This window comes from Choloepus didactylus, chromosome 8 (assembly GCF_015220235.1).
Source record: "Choloepus didactylus isolate mChoDid1 chromosome 8, mChoDid1.pri, whole genome shotgun sequence".
NCBI lineage: Eukaryota > Metazoa > Chordata > Mammalia > Pilosa > Megalonychidae > Choloepus > Choloepus didactylus.
In genome coordinates, this window is record NC_051314.1 from 125,086,530 (window position 1) to 125,104,083 (window position 17,554).

Sequence of the window (17,554 nt, forward strand, 5' to 3'; positions counted from 1 at the left end):
TTGTCTTTTGGATTTTATTTGTTATATCTTATTTTATTTTTATTTTACTACTCTCTCTCTTTTTAACCTTACTGATAGTCTTCATTTCTACACTCTTCTCCAAACCTCTTTCTCCTGTCTTTTCTCATCTGCTTGTAGTGCTCCCTTTAGTATTTCTTGTAGAGCAGGTATCTTGTTCACAAACTCTTTCAGTGTCTGTTTGTCTGAAAATATTTTAAACTCTCTCTTATTATTGAAGGACAGTTTTGTCAGATATAGAATTCTTGGTTGGTGGTTTCTCTCTTTCAGTATATTAAATATATCATACATTGCCTTCTCACCTCCATGGTTTCTACTGAGAAACCCGCATATAGTCTTATTGAGCTTTTTTGTATGTGATGGATTGCTTTTCTCTTGTTGCTTTCAGAATTCTCTTTGTCTTTGACATTTTCCCCCTTTATCTACTCATTCATCCATACACTGGACAAAGGGGAGTGTAGTCCATATGGCTTCCCCAATCACATTGTCACCCCTCATAAGCTACATTTTTATACAATCATCTTCAAGATTCAAGGGTTCTGGGTTGTAGTTTGATAGTTTCAGGTATTTACTGCTAGCTATTCCAATTCAGTAGAACCTGAAAAGGGTTATCTATATTGTGCATAAGAGTTCCCATCAGAGTGACCTCTCCTGCCACTGAAGCTTATTTCATTTCATTTCACATCCCCCTTTTGGTCAAGAAGATGTTCTCCATCCCATGATGCTTGGTCTATATTCCTCCCCAGGAGTCATATTCCATGTTGCCAGGAGATTTACACCCCTGGGTGTCAGATCTCACGTAGTGGGGAGGGCAGTGATTTCACCTGCCAAGCTGGCTTAGCTAGAGAGAGAGCCACATCTGAGCAACAGAGGCATTCAGGAAGAGACTCTTAGGCATAATTATAGGCAGGCCTAGCCTCTCCTTTGCAGCAATAGCCTTGCCAAGGGCAAGTCCTGTGGTAGAGGGCTCAATCCATCAAACCACCAGTCCCCTATGTCTGTGAGCACATTAACAACCATCAAGGTGGGGAAGCCCAACTTACCTGCATTCTCCCCCAGTTCCTCAGGGGGGCTCTGCATATTTTTCCATTGTTTTTTTTAATTAACTCTTTTTTTAAAATAACTATTAACTATATAAAAAATTTTTTTTAAACTTACAAGAAAAAAACATTTCAAACAAACCATAACAAGGGAGTAAGAAAAAGACAACTAACCTAAAATAACTCCTTTACTTCCAATGTGTTCCTACTCTACCCCAAGAAAATAACCTAATATAGCAACATCTCTGTGAATTTCTTCCTACCATACCCATCAGAAATTAACAAACCATAGTCATTCCTGGGCATTCCTAGAGCATTAAATTCACCCATGATAGCTTATCTGTTCTTATTGGGTTATCATTTCTCCTTCATTAATTGCTCTCTATCACTAGTTCCCCTACATTCTACATTATAAACCATTTATTTTACATTTTTCAAAGTTCACATTAGTGGTAGCATATATTTCTCTTTCTGTGCCTAGCTTATTTCACTCAGCATTATGTCTTCAGGGTTCATTCATGATGCCATATGTTTCACATTGTTCCTTCTTACTGCCACATAATATTCCACCATGTGTATATACCACATTTTATTTATCCACTCATCTGTTGAAGGACATTTGGGTTGTTTCCATCTCTTGGCAATTGTGAATAATGCTGCTATGAACATTGGCTTGCAGATGTCTGTTCATGTCACTGCTTTCAGATCTTCCAGTTATATACTGAGAAGTGCAATTGCTGGATCAAAGGGTAACTCTATATCTAGATTCTAAGGAACTACCAGACTGACTTCCAGAGTGGCTGAACCATTATATAGTGCCACCAACAATGAATAAGAGTTCCAATTTCTCCACATCCTCTCCAGCATTTGTAGTTTCCTGTTTGTTTAGTGGCAGGCATTATATTTGGTGTGAGATGGTATCTCATTGTGGTCTTAATTTGCATCTCTCTAATAGCTAGTGAAGCTGAACATTTTTTCACGTGTTTCTTGGCCATTTGTATTTCCTCTTCAGAGAACTGTCTTTTCATATCTTTTGCTCATTTTATAATTGGGCTGTCTGTACTATTGTCATTGAGTTGTAGGATTTCTTTATATATGCAAGATAGCAGTCTTTTGTCAGATACATGGTTTCCAAAAATTTTTTCCCATTGAGTTGTCTGCCTCTACACCTCTTTGACAAATTCCTTTGAGGTACAGAAACTTCTAAGCTGGAGGAGTTCCCATTTATCTGTTTTTTCTTTTGTTGCTTGTGCTTTGGTTGTAAGGTCTAGGAAGTGGCCACCTAATACAAGGTTTTGAAGATGTTTCCCAACATTATCTTCTAGGAATTTTATGGCATTGTCTTTTATATTGAGGTCTTCGATCCTCTTTGGGTTAACTTTTCTGTAGGGTGTGAGATAGGAGTCCTCTTTCATTCTTTTAGATATGGATATCCAACTCTCCCAGCCTCATTAGTTGAAATGACTGTTATGTCCCAGTTCAGTGGCTTTGGGGGCCGTATCAAAGATCAGTCAGGCATAGATCTGGGGGTCTATCTCCATTTCTCAAGTCAATTCCATTGATCAATATGTCCATGTTTGTGCCAGTGGCATGCAGTTTTGACTACTGTGGCTTTATAATAAGCTTCAAAATCAGGGAGTATAAGTTCTCCCACTTCTTTTTTCTTTTTTAGAGTGTTTTTAGCAATTTGAGGCATCTTCACTTTCCAAATAAATTTGATAACTAGCTTTTCCAAGTCTGCAAAATAGGTTGTTAGAATTTTGATTGGGATTGCATTGAATCTGTAGATGAGTTTGGGTAGAATTGACATCTTAATGACATTTAGCCTTCCTATCGATGAACATGGAATATTTTTTCATCTTTTAAGGTCCCTTTCTATTTCTTTTAGCAGAGTTGTGTAGCTTTCTTTGTATAAGTCTTTTACATCTTTGGTTAGGATTATTCCCAGGTACTTGATTTGTTTAGTTGCTATTGAAAATGGTATCTTTTTCTTGAGTGTCTCTTCACTTTTCATTTCTAGCATATAGAAGCATTACTGACGTATGTGCATTAATCTTGTATCATGCTATTTTGCTAAATTTATTAGCTCTAGTAGCTGTATCATCAATTTCTCAGGGTTTTCCTGATATAAGATCAGATCCTCTGCAAATAAAGACAGTTTTAGTTCTTCCTTTCCAAATTGGATGCCTTTTATTTCTTTGGCTTACCAGATTGCCCTGACTAGCACTTCTAGCACAATGTTGAATAACAGTGGTGACAGCGGGCATCCTTGTCTCATTCCTCATCTTAGAGGGAAGGCTTTCAGTCTCTCACCATTGAGTATTATGCTGGTTGTGGGTTTCTCATATATGCTCTTTGTCATATTGAGGAAGTTTCCTTTAATTCCTACCTTTTGAAGTGTTTTTTATCAAAAAGGGATGTTGGATTTTGTTTAATGCTTTTTCAGCATCTATTGAGATGATCATTTGATTTTTCTCTTTTGATTTGCTAATGTGTTGTAATACATTGATTTTCTTATGTTGAACCATCCTTGCATGCCTGGAATGAAACCCACTTGGTCATGGTGCATGATTTTTTTAATGTGTCTTTGGATTCAATTTGCAAGTATTTTGTTGAGAATTTTTGCACCTGTATTCATTAGGGAGATTGGCCTGTAGTTTTCCTTTTTTGTAGCATCCTTGCCTGGTTTTGGTATTAGATTGATGTTAGCTTCATAAAATGTGTTAGGTAGTGTTCCATTTTCTTCGATGTTTTGAAAGAGTTTAAGTAAGATTGGTGTCAGTTTTTTTTGGAATTTTTGGTAGAATTCTGCTGTGAAGCCATCTGGCCCTGGGCATTTATTTGTGGGAAGCTCTTTTGATGACTGATTGGATCTCTTTACTTGTGATTGGCTGGTTGAGGTCTTCCATTTCTTCTCTGGTCAGTCTAGGTTGTTCATATGTTTCCAGGAAATTGTCCATTTCCTCTACATTATCCAGTTTGTTGGCATACAGTTGTTCATAGTATCCTCTTGTAATTTTCTTAAATTTCTTTGGGATCTTCAGTAATGTCACCTTTCTCATTCATTTTGTTTGTTTGTTTGTTTACATAGGTCTTCTCTCTTTTTGATTTTGTGAGTCTAGCTAGGGGCTTGTCAGTCTTGTTGATCTTCTCAAAGAACAGACTTTGGATGTTATTCATTCTCTCTATTATTTTTTTGTTGTTGTTCTCTGTGTCATTTATTTCTGCTTTAATCCTTGTTATTTCTTTTCTTCTACTTGGTTTAAGATTGGTTTGCTGTTCACTTTCTAGCTTCTTCAGTTGCTCCATTGGTTCTTTGATTTTAGTTCTTTCTTCCTTTTTGATGTATGTGTTCAGTGCTATAAATTTTCCCCTTGGTACTGCTTTTGCTGCATCCCATAAGTTTTGATATGCTGTGTTCTCATTTTCATTCATCTCTATATATTTAGCAATTTCTCTTGCTATTTCTTCTTTAACCCACTGATTGTTTAGGAGTGCATTGTTTAACCTTCAGGTATTTGCAAATTTTCTAAATCTCTGATGGTTATTGACTTCTAATTGTATTTCATTGTGGTCAGAGAATGTGCCTTGAATAATTTCAATTTTTTTAAATTTATTGAGGCTTGTTTTATGTCCCAGCATATGATCTATTCTGGAGAAAGTTCCATGAGCACTAGAGAAGAATGTATAACTTGGTGATTTGGGATGTAATGTTCTATATATGTCTGTTAAATCAAATTCATTTATCAGATAGTTTTGGTTTTCAATTTACTTATTGGTCTTCTGTCTGGTTGACCTATCTACAGGATAGTTATGTGTTTCAACCTCCCACAATTATTGTGGAAACATCAACTGCTTCCTTTAGTTTTGCCAGTATTTGTCTCATGTATTTTGTGGCACCTTGATTGGATGCATAAAAATTTATGATTGTTATTTTTTCTTGTTGAATTGCTCCTTTTATTAATATGTAGTGGTCTTCTTTGTCTCTCATAACATCCTTGCATTTAAAATCTATTTTATCTGAGATTAATATTACTACTCCTGCTTTCTTTTGGCTGTAGCTTGCATGAAATATTTTTCCATCCTTTCAATTTCAATTTCTTTGTGCCCCTGTGTCTAAGATGAGCCTCTTGTATCCAACATATTGATGGTTCATATTTTTTAATCCATTCTGCCAATCTCTATCTTTTAATTGGGGAGTTGAATCCATTTACATTCAACATTATTACTGTGAAGGCATTTCTTGAATCAGCCATCCTATCCTTTGGTTTATGTTTGTTGGATATATTTTTCCCTCTCTCTCTTAATGTCTTTTAATGTACCCATACTGAATCTCTTTAATTCTGAACCTTTCTCCATATCTTTCTCTCCTTTCTTTGTTTCTCCATCAGTAGGGCTCCCTTTAGTATCTCAAGTAGGGCAGGTCTCTTATTAGCAAATTCTCTCAGCATCTGTTTGCCTGTGAAAAACTTAAGCTCTCCCTCAAATTTGAAGGAGAGCTTTGCTGGATAAAGAAGTCTTGGTTGGCAATTTTTCTCTCTCAGAATTTTAAACATGTCATGCCACTGCTTTCTCACCTCCATGGTGGCTGCTGAGTAGTCACTACTTAGTCTTATGCTGTTTCCTGTGTAAGTGGTGAATTCCTTTTCATATCCTGTGCCATGCTGTCATTGTTTGTCTTTAGTTCTTTGATTAATTGCTCAAGTACTGTGTCTCCTCTGATCTTTTGATTTGGGTATTTGGGTTTGGGTTATCCATATCATCTAGTTTTTTTCCTATGCTTTAAAATTTTCTGTTGTTTTTGGCCTCTTGGCATTTGCTTAACTTGATAGGGTTCTTTTAAGATATGTACAGTGACTCAAACACTTATCTCTAATTTGTCAGATCTACAGCTTGGTTGAGTACACTTTGACTAACCAGGAGGGGATGTCTGCGAGCCACCTATTCCCCTCAGGCCAGTTCTCCCCAACTTTGTCTTTGTGGTGAGTGGGGGTCTGAGTCTTGTGGGGGTCCAATTGGAACACCAAGTTTGCATGTGTAGTTGGTGCTGCCCACTCTGAATGTGGGGCATGTGTCTGAGTGGTTAAAGAAGGAGGGTGGCTTTAATAATCAAATCTCCCAGGAGTCCCTGGAAATTTAAAGCTGCTGCAATAGTCTAATCCTTCAGTTCAGTCTTGCCACAGTTTGTCTCTGTCACTGACCCACACATCCTTGGTATTGCCATATGGTCCCTGGAACTTGCGAGTGGGTCCCTCTTCCAAGCTGTGCCCTCCTAGGTACTTTGCTGAGTGAAGACTGTGCTACATCACAGGTGAGCACCATCCCTCAGGGAATTTCTGGGCCACAGGGCCATGTAGGGGCATACCCAGCCTGCTGAAAGGATGGCTGTATGGGGCATGTTAATTTCCCCCTTTTCACACAACTCCACCTTCCTAGCTCCAGGACAATTAGCTGAAGGTGTGCAAAAGGCTATTGTCCACACCAGATATTGTGGCATGTGCACATGCTGCTGGAAACACTTCCTGTCACACTGGGTTGTTGGGCTGTGGCACTAGCACCAGGCAGGAGTGTTCCCAGCCCACCAGGAAGATGGCTGTAAGAGGATGCCCCCCTTTTCTTGGAAAGTTATGGTGTTTAGCAAATTTTCTCAGCCACTAGACTTACTGCTTTGCCTCTCAGAGCTATCTTAGCTCTGCTCTTGCATGGGCCCAAATTGCAAGTCTTTGAGGCTTTCTGTAATGCACTTTTTAGAGTAATTGCTTTTAGAAAAAGAAAAAAGATTTTAAAAAAGAAGGAAAGAAAAAGAAAAAGAAGGGCCCTCCTTGCAGATCTAATGGGCTGTTGAAATGCTAAGAGACAAGGAGTTTAGGGCCATTAAGGAACAATAAAAAGCAGAGAAAATGGCTCTTCAGACAAGGGGCTTTGCCCTCTGGATTTGCATATGTGCCTGATTCTGTTTGAGCCCTGCCCTTCTCCGTATTATATTCACCCAAACTCCAAAAAGTCTCTGTTTCCATTTTTGGGTTTTTTGTTTGTTTGTTTGTTTGTTTGCTGTGTTTGCTAGCCCTGTCTCCTCTCTGCTGGGCTGACTGCTCCCAGATTCTCTGGTGTCTGGTCTCAGTCTATCTATGCTTGGAGTTTTTGATCAGAAGTCTGAGTTTTCAATCAGAGCTGCAACAGTAGTTCTTCCTCCTGGTTCCCAGCACCGATGGCCCCTCCTCCCATGGGACTGTGAATGGCAGGGAGGGGTATGGGTCCCCTGGCCACAAGAACTTACAGATTTCACTGACCTCAACTGTTCCACAAATTCCTGAGTGTTGTATGAAGTATGCCCAAAGTCAAATTGCTCTGTGGTGTCTGGTCCATGCAGTTCCTGGCTTTCTACCTACTGCCCTGGAGGAATAACTAAAACCCACACCTCATTACCAATAAACAGGTTTTAAATGGCCTATCTTTGTCATTTGATAATCTGATTATTAAGTGTCATGGAGTCAGTCTACTCAGATCTATTCTGTTTGGAGTATGCTGCACTTCTTGGATCTATAATTTTATGTCTTTCATAACAGATGGGAAATTTTCTGTGATTATTTCCTCCAATATTCTTTCTGCCCCTTTTCCCTTCTCTTCTCCTTCTGGGATACCCAAGACATGTATATCCATGCACTTCATGTTGTCATTCAGTTTCCTGAGAATCTGCTCATTTTTTTTCCAATCTTTTCCCTATCTGTTCTTTTGTGTGTAAGATTTCAGATGTCCTGTCTTCTAGTTCACTGATCCTTTCTTCTGCCTCTTGAATGTCTCCATTGTGTTTTTCATCTCTTCTATTGTGCCTTTCATTCCCATAAGTTCTGCCAGTTGTTTTTTCAAACTTTCAAATTCTTCCTTATGTTTGTCCAATGTCTTCTTTATATCCTTCATCTCTTTTGCCATATCTTCCCTGAACTCCTTGATTTGATTTTGAATTGATTTAGGAGATCAGTTTAATTAATAGTTAGTTGTTTCAATTCCTCTATCTCATTTGAAGTGTAAGTTTGTTCCTTTGACTGGACTGTATCTTCATTTTTCTTAGTATGATTTGTAATTTTTTGTTGTCTAGTATTCTGGTTTCCTTGATTATCCTAATCAGATTTTCCCAAACCAGACGGGCCCAGATCTCAGAAAGAGGCTGTATTCACTATCATGTTTCCCTGAGGGTGAGACCCAGCAGAATGTCAGAGTTTCCTCTGAGGCATCTAACTCTGTGTTTTTCCTATCCTGCCTAGCAAGTGGTGCTTGTCAGCCCACAGACCCCCACGGGCATAAAGAGGTGCAGTGTATTTAATTCTCAGTGGGCCCTGTCCCAGCCAGGGGCCAAGGGTGTCAGAAGCCAAGCTTAAGCTGTTTCTATCCATTCCAACCGCATACCCTGAGGTCTGAGTTCTCTGAGGGAGTGCCACCACTTGAGCTGGGCCTCACTCCCCTTTTCTTAAGGAAGATAAGCCCTTTAGGGAATTTTCTCCTACATTTGAATTTTTCCTTTGACTCTATCTTAACTCTACCCTTGCCTGGGTCAGTGCTGACAACTGAAAATGCCTGAGGCTTTCTCAAATGAGATACTTAGAATGAGAGAAAAACAAAGGAAAAAAGCAAGAAGTGCCCTTTTCAGAGCCAGTCCCCAGCCCTCCAGTTCACCAGGCAAGAACTGGAATTGATTCCTGGTTCTGTGTGTCCTTTTTCTTGGGACACAGCCCTTTTCCAGTATTCTGATCTCAGCAGACCCCAAAAGCCTCTGTTTTTATTTATTTTTGTATTTTTTCCATCAGCCCCACCTCCCCTCTGCCAGGATAAACCTCCAGGTTCCTTTCCTGCTTACTCTGGGTTTATCTGTGTTCAAAGCATGTATTCAGTAGTCCAAATGTGTTACTTAAAACTGCAATTGGAGCTTGGTTGAGCTACATTCCCTTACTCCCTTCAGGAACTGCTTCTTTTTCCCACAGCAAAGTTTTGCAACTCAGCCTGCCATGCCAGTGGAGGAGTGGCACCTGAGACTCAGAGTTAGAGTTCTGCAGCTCTGAAAGTCAGCATTACTCTAGACAGCAACTGTTAAAGTAGCTGAAAAAGAGATCAGACTACAATTAGAGATATGAATGAAATGGAATTGGTTAGGACTAAGGTAAATTAGATACAGGGTAAAGGATGATATTGACTGTATTTTAAAACTCCAACTTCTGTGTGAGACCAAAGAAAAAGATGTTTATTTGGTACAAAATTTATATTTTCTGTAGCACACTATCTAATTTATCCTGTCTGTTCAGTTTATTTAAACAAAATAATTACGTGGAATCTAGAATAGGGAACTGTGAAAGAAGGGGAGCACACTCCGTCTTCAGTGTTCATGAAAAAGAAAGTTTTATTCTACTCATTTCTACAGGTCTTCATAGAATACAAGGTAGTTCCCTATGTGACTGTTTTCAGGTATTTCAGGGAGGGTACATTTTTTCTGAAGCCATAAGGTGTATTTACATATCTTAGTCTCAAGGGACAATTTCTTTGGGGGCTAGATGGGAAATGGCAGGGGTGGGAGACAGAAGCACGGAAGGAGCCCAGCAGGAGCTCAGAGACTATTCCCTCATCTAAACTGCAGTCTGCTTTATGCAAGGGTTTTGGCCTTTTCCTAGCCCAATGTCCACTTTCAGCTTTGGGAAGGCCCTGCTCTATAGTTTGTTAAGCCAGGGGAATTTCCATGTCTCCACAGGGAACGAGTTCTTGTTCTTCTCTACAGGCTAATATAATACATCTCAGAATATTTTGGGCAGAAAATAAAAATGTATTTGCAAATCCCCTTGTGTGGCTGGGAAGAAATTTGGAACTATTAAACTTCCCCACCTTTAGAATTCCTGCTATTCTCTTAAGTGACAGGGGCTCTCAATTTAATAAGCCAAGCCTTCAATCTAGAGACTTGCCCCTATGAAACTTATCTCTCTAAGGCAAAACTAAGCCTACTCATAACTATGCCTAAGAGTCATCCCCAGAATACCTCTTCTACTGCTTAGATGTGACCTTTATCTCTAAGTCAACTCTGCAAATAAACTCACTACCTTTCCCCTAGGTGGGACATGACTCCCAGGTGTGTAAGTCTCCCTGGCAACATGGGAATGACTCCCAAGGATGAATCTGGACCTGGCTTCATTGGATTGAAAAAGTTTCCTTGACCCAAAGGGGAGAATGAAATGTAACAAAATTTCAGTGGCCAAGAAAATTCAAACAGAGCCTAGCGGTTATTCTGGAGGTTATTCTAATGCATTATAGAGATATTCCTTTTTTGTTTCTAGTATATTAGAATAGCTAGAAGGAAATACCTGAAATCTCTGAAGTGTAATGCAGTAGCCTTGATTCTCGCTGATGACTGTATAACTATATAGCTTTTATCATGTGACCATGTGATTGTGAAAATCTTGTGACTGACAATCCCTAGATTCAATGTATGGGCAGATGAGAAATAAAAATAAAGACAAAAACTATAAAAATAATAGGGGGTGATAAAAGGTATGGGGCGTTTTGGGTATTCTTTTTTATTCTTTTTATTTTTATTATTTTTGAGGGGAGTAAAAAAAATTTTTTGTGGATATAGTGATAAAACATTATCTCATTATGTTTATGCCTATTTTATTTTAGCTTTTTGAAATAATTTAACTGCTTAACAATTACTACCTTTTTGAGTGCCTCATATATTAGTCCAAAACAAAGTGAAGAAATCAGAAATATTTAATTCAACAACAACAGTATGCAAGTTAATATTTTCACCTCTTCTTTGTTAATCTGTGAGGAATGTTTGTAAATTTCCTTTGGTTGTTTCATGTCCTTTATTACGGAAAACATGAGTATGACAGGGATCACAGCTCTTTTAGGAACTTCCCTTTTTGATTTGACTCCACCTCCATTATGTAGCCTTTTCATTTCTTGTGGGGTGAAGTGATTTTCAGAACTCTTTGAGTTCCTCTCCTTTTGGAAAGAAAATTTCCAGCCAAAAAAATACAGCAAGATTTGGGAATCACTGAAATCATAAACATTGGAATGGACAAACCCAGAATGGTGCTACATGAAGACTCCGGATTTTCTGGTAAATGCTTCTCATTTTTTCTATATTTACCCTTTAGTGGAATACAGAATTATTCTGTCAGTGGATATGAGTTAAAGGTGACTGGTATCAGGAAATTATGGAATGGGAAAATGTCATTAAGCTTATATGGCAGTTTCTTTCATCTGCCATAGATTTAAAATTGAAAATCTGAGAGACAGATCAGAGTTGGCATCAATTTAGTACAACTGCTGAGGTGAAACTAACTGAGGAACTGAAAGCAACTGAACTGTATTGGGTATAAAGAGAATAGTCTTTCAACATGATTGAAAATTGATCACCTACAAGAAATTTAGAATAACAACCCTGAGTGCTGAGGTCTGCTTCATGATGTTTACATGTTAAATTCTTGTGGCATTTTTACCCTTATATTAGTGTTGAGTTAGAGTAATCAGGGGGAATGAAATGAAAACAGCATTAAAGAGTGTTTTATGCTATCTCTGAAAATGATATGACCCAATATTTTGGTCTTTCAAATACAAATGTTGTCACTTTATTCCATGAATATGTTGTCCAGCTACTATTCAGCTACTGTACCACATACTGCTGAAACCATGGTGAACATAAAAGATATAATCCATCCCTCATGAAATTAACAGGGTGGACCAGGTGAGCTTGGAGATAAGGATATCTATAGTTGAATATTGAAGAATTAAGGGACTGTAGGAATCTCAAGGAAACTGCCCAATACTTGCAGGGAGAACTACCCATTCTAAGTTTCATTAGGTTTTAAGCAGTGTACTTGTAATTCTTGTTTTCCCCCAGTTTTCTTCTAATCTCCTACCCCTAAGTTGTCTATAAACATGAGCATTTTCAAGTCTATTTCATTGAGACTATACGATCTTGGATATGAATTTTTCCTGTCTGCCTTGCCATTTAAAAGGAAAGGTTTTCTGTCTTGGTTTGACCTTCTTTGTCAATCCCAAATCTCTGGAACAATCTGTCTTCTCCAAAATCTCTTTCTGGAAAAATTGTACTTCTGCATTCTTTTTTTGTCTCACAGACTTTAGAAGACGTTTTGTCCATTTGAGTCCTTTCACTATTGTTATGGTCTTACTTCTCAGTGACTGTTCCGTCACTGGTTCTCTTGGTGAGTACTTTGTGAAATTTACTTGCAACCGTAGCCCACTCTGACATTAATTATTAAAAAGCAGATAATCCTCCTAAAGTCTGGATAGATAACATGCACTATGGATTCAAAGGATCAGATATTAAAAACATACAATACGAACCTAACCATGTGACATTAATTAATGAGCAAAGTATTAGTATGGTTTCCCCCAATATAAAATAAGCTCTCACAGGGGGAAAAAAAAGCATTTTACTTAAAGAATGGAAATAATATCTAGGTGAAAAACAGGAAAGAATACACAGTAACAGAAACTTCAGAATTATTGGGGCAAAATGGACCTTTAGGAACACATCAATAAACTCAAGTGCAAAAATTTATCTCAAAATGTATTGAAAGAGAAATAAGACCAGGTATATATTGGTGGAACCACTATGTTCCTAAACCAAGTTAAAATAATGATGAAGAGGTAGCTGAGACTTTGAGGGGCAGAGAATAGGGATTATTTTATGATAAAAGACAGAAAAGTAACTACATATTAATTTCCATTTAAGTAGATAAGTCAGTCAGATTTCAACTAGTGTTTTTAAAAATCATGCTATGTTACCTATATGTGTGAAATGGTGTTAAATTACTTACAATTGTTCTTTTCATCCTCACAGATCCACTATCAGCCTTCAATCTATTGATCTCGGGGTTTGGGGGAAACTTATATAGCTCATTCCTATAAAATTTTGTTGTATCTTATTTAAATAGTAAACTCTCCATGGACATTATGTAAATTGCCTTTCACAAAGATTATCAGTCATAAAATGGAGATATCATTAGCATTGTATTACTTACCTTTACTGATTTTATGTTATTGTTTAATTTGAATACTCTGGTGCTGATGTTTACATTTAAATGCCTGTGAAATGTTATTATGAAATGGTGAATGGGGCCAAGAATGGTTCTTAAATCTGGGTTTGAAAGATAAATAAGTAATCTAAGGAGCAATAATTCTCTATTTGCTTTTTTGTGACTGTAACCAATTGCTGTCTTGACCAATTGTTGCAGGAGGAACAGACAAGGAGCTGAGGCTTGTGGCTGGTGAAAACAGGTGTACTGGGAGAGTGGAGGTGAAATTCCAGGAAGAGTGGGGAACAGTGTGCAATAACGGTTGGGACATGGGTGAGGTCTCTGTGATTTGTAGACAGCTGGGATGTCCAACTGCTATCATGTCCACTGGATGGGCTAATTTCAGTGCAGGTTCTGGAACAATTTGGATGGATCATGTTTCTTGTCAAGGCAATGAATCAGCTCTCTGGAATTGCAAACATGATGGATGGAAAAAGCAAAACTGTACTCACCAACAGGATGCTGGAGTGACCTGCTCAGGTGAGATTTGCATAAATCAAAGCTTCAACATGAAATATTTTGTGGGAAAAAATGTGCAGGTGGACTAAAGACCAAAAGGAACCCTTTTTTTGAAATAACCTAGTCTATGTATAAAATTACCTGATCCATTGCTAGGAAATCATAAAACACATAGCAGTCCCCAAATTGAAAAATTTTAAAAGTCAAAAATTCTGGACACTGATCAGTGAGGTGACTGGTCTGAATTTATATTCACTAACCCTCCTGTAACCTCCTACTCCTATGTAAAAATATCACATCTAAGTTAATTCCTTGTCTCCTTTCACAGTTACATGCTGCTTTTATGCATCAGCCCTTAAATCATTACCCTTTTGTACATTCATGTATAATCAATTTATTGAATCAAGAAACAAATGTTCCTGGGACTATTTCCTTCCTTTGCTGCAGGAAGGATGTTTTGCAAAGTATAGTTCCTTTTTCTGGACTTCAGTGCTGTTCATTTTATTTATACAGTGGTTTTAAAATACAAAGTATTTCATAAGTTTATCTCAGTTGACTTCACAATAATGCAGAGCGCTGAATTTCTGCTGACATATCCCAAAAGTCATGCCTCTGATCCTATTCAGACTTCTGGGCTCCCCATTTCTCCTTTGCTCATTTTATTGGCTATTACACAACCCTCTTGCTTTCCAACTTCTCTGTCTTACAAACTATCTCTCCCAGAAGACTGATTACAGGAAGTCTGATTCTCTGCAATATTGTGGTATAATAGGAACAACACAGACTAGTACCCAGAAAGATGCTGAATGCAATTCCAATGCAGCAATTCTTTAGTGCTATAATTTTCAGCAAGCTGTTAAATCTTTCTAAACTTCATTTTCTGAGGACTTAATGATATGATCCATGTAAAGCAATTGGTACACTGTCTGGTGTATAATAGGTATTGAAAAATATTAATTCGTTCATGGATTCCTGCTGACGACTCACAAAATGCATTCTCTTTCCCCTCCTCCCCTCCCCTTTCACTTCCTCCTTCTCCTCCTCCTTCTTCTTGGTTTTTATTGTTAATCATTATGGAGGGAAAAGATAGTGAAAATCAAAAGTAACATCCATGGCCAATCAAAAATCACAATAAATCTTGCCAGGCTGTTATCAAAATTATTGCTGTCTATAGAGCTGCGTGTTTAGCTTAAAACACCATTGTAGTACTTTTAGCTCTACTTTTCTGCCTTTTATACCTAAAGATGGAACTAATCAAACTTGCTTCCTACATCTGTACACCTAAAGCTCCAACTAGAGCATAATAATAGAAAGGAACTTATAGCCATTCAATGACTCATGACTTCCAGGAGGTTACAGAGTCTGCATTTCTGATTCTCCACACCATTTGACACTCAATCTTCCTAGCTTCTACCTCTTGGGAGATTTTATTATTATCACATGCATTGAGGCATTATAGCATAACAGTCAAGAGCATAGACTCTGGCACTACACTGCATTTTTTTTTCAACCTGGCTCTGAAATTTTCTAGCTGTTTTACCCTGGGCCAATTACTTAACCTCAGTTTTGTTATCTGTAAAGTGGAGATAATGATTATAGTACATGATGCTTAAAATACTTGTGAAGAATAAAATCATTAGCATATATGTTACATTTGGAACAACATGTGCATATTTGTATTGTGAGCTATTATTATTAGTCTATAATCCAAAAACTTGTTAAGTGGAGGTTTTTTACTGTTAAGTTTAGAGCCTTCAAATTCAATTACATTTTCAAGGAAGAGTTCTAAACATTTTGTTCAACTACAAAGAGGTTTTGTTTTTCAGGTATAGCAAAATCACAGCCAAAATTTCTTTTTCCTATGTATTTTAGTCCTCATAGACAATCTAAGGGATAATGTATAGAAATCATTTTATTTATGAAAAAGTTATTTGTTGCTGACAGTGGCTTTTTTGGGGGAGAGCTTTGATTGAAACAAAAAATTGGTAAGAAATGAATTATTTTGATTGATATTTTTCCCTAATTTGTTAAGAATTTGGTGTACCGCAGGGTGCTTTTGCAAACTATTATGTATGTTTATGCATTTCTATGTTTGCTTTCTTCTATTTTCTAATTTCTAATTCTACTTCAAGCAATTATTCATACTCTTGTATGTAATAGAAAAAGATCAAAGTAGAAATTTTAAATGTTCAACAAATTACTAGTTTGTCATTTTTACTATTTTGTTGTAACAACCAATTTTACTTTTTCCTAGATTTTTCAATAAATAATGTTAGTCCAGTTATCTATTTGTACTTGAAAGAGTGTTTACTGCTGTCCCTGAAGTGGAAGGAAACAAACAAAAAACCCAGAAACATATTTAATCTGTAGTCATTGTCCTTGTTAAGTAAATAGTGATGAAAGTCCCAATTGTTTATTGGGTGGCAACAGATTAAAATTCTCCAATACATGGAGCTGGACCACATCCAAAATCAGGACACCCTTCAAAGGATAACACCAAGTCCCAAATATACAGGGAACTTTATTTTGTAAAATAACTTCTGAATGAATATCACTTCTGATCAGTGCTCTTTTCTCTACTCTAGATGGATCTGATTTGGAAATAAGGCTGATGAACGGAGGAAACCGTTGTTTAGGAAGAATAGAGGTCAAATTCCAAGGGCAGTGGGGAACAGTGTGTGATGACAATTTCAACATAGATCATGCTTCTGTGGTTTGTAAGCAACTTGAATGTGGAAGTGCTGTCAGTTTCTCTGGTTCAGCTACTTTTGGAGAAGGATCTGGACCAATATGGTTTGATGATCTTGTATGCAATGGAAATGAGTCAGCTCTCTGGAACTGCAAGCATGAAGTATGGGGAAAGCATAATTGTGATCATGCTGAGGATGTTGGAGTGATTTGCTTAGGTAAGGACCAATCTGAGTTTATTCTGTTCTCTATGAGGGTATAAAAGAAAAGAGGTCTTCCTTGGTCACCTCGATATTACTTCATTTCAAGTTCAAGTTCTGATACACAGGAAGTCTTAACCTTAACTGAAATTAGGATAAATAGTGTAGGGGAGGATGGATGAACAGTGAAATTGAGATTCAGGTCATAAGAGTAGAAAGAAGTATGTACAGCAGAATCCAGACCCCCCCAAAAAAATGGTTTAACTAGGACATTTTGCTTTCAGGGTGAGTTTTAAAAGCGCATACCACCCCCCTCATCTTCCTCTAATCCACAAGTCTTTCCAGTCACATTAACCGTTAACCCAATCTTCCAAAACCATTAGTTCAAATTCAATGAATCAACTGATAGAAAATGGTTTCCTATTCAAACTTCATTTCTAATAGATCTGTAATATGAACACATAACAGGTCTGTCTAGAGAATTTGAAGTTCTGCACTTAGAGACAAGTGTGTGTGCAGGGATATCACTCCCCTCTTTTTCTCAAGTTCTTATTTGAAAGAATACTAGTGGGTCTTGAACTCAAGGAAACATTTAGGAAAGAAATTTTTAGAATGAAAATGCCCCTATCTTCACCACGTATGTTTTTGTTACCAAGGAAGAAAACCCAATTCAAACTAATTTTAAAATAAGGGAACACTGGCTGACAAAACTGGGAAATCCAGGAGGGGACATTTGACTTCAGGTATAACTGGATTCAGACACGTAAACAATGTCTTCAAGACTCTGTCTTTCTCTATGCCTTGAGTTGGCTTTTTTCATGTGGATTAACATGAATAATTATAGCCTGAACCACAAAGAATGACTTCCTACAAGAAAGAAGGATTTTGTTAGCTGAAGAAAGCGAAAGAGATTTGGAATAGAAAAACCACAGTGTGTACCTTCAAAATCTCTCTAGGCCTCCAAACAGCACATTTCTTCTCAATATATTTTGCACAATCAACAGTATTGTGGCAACAAAAACTGAAACTGCCAGGAGAAAAACGTTTATTTATCAGTGGATATCAC

General features: G+C 37.5%; 1 protein-coding gene across 1 annotated transcript in view; it reads left to right on the forward strand.

The window, feature by feature from the left end:
- The first annotated feature begins 11,014 nt into the window (after positions 1-11,014).
- The window catches only part of CD163 (CD163 molecule), a 40,396-nt gene continuing 33,856 nt past the window's right edge, over positions 11,015-17,554 (forward strand). The window contains exons 1-4 of the mRNA XM_037846541.1: positions 11,015-11,157; positions 12,179-12,265; positions 13,301-13,621; positions 16,186-16,506. Of these exons, the coding sequence (XP_037702469.1) occupies positions 11,112-11,157; positions 12,179-12,265; positions 13,301-13,621; positions 16,186-16,506 (775 nt within the window). The 5' untranslated portion in view covers positions 11,015-11,111. The remainder of the gene's footprint in view (positions 11,158-12,178; positions 12,266-13,300; positions 13,622-16,185; positions 16,507-17,554) is intronic.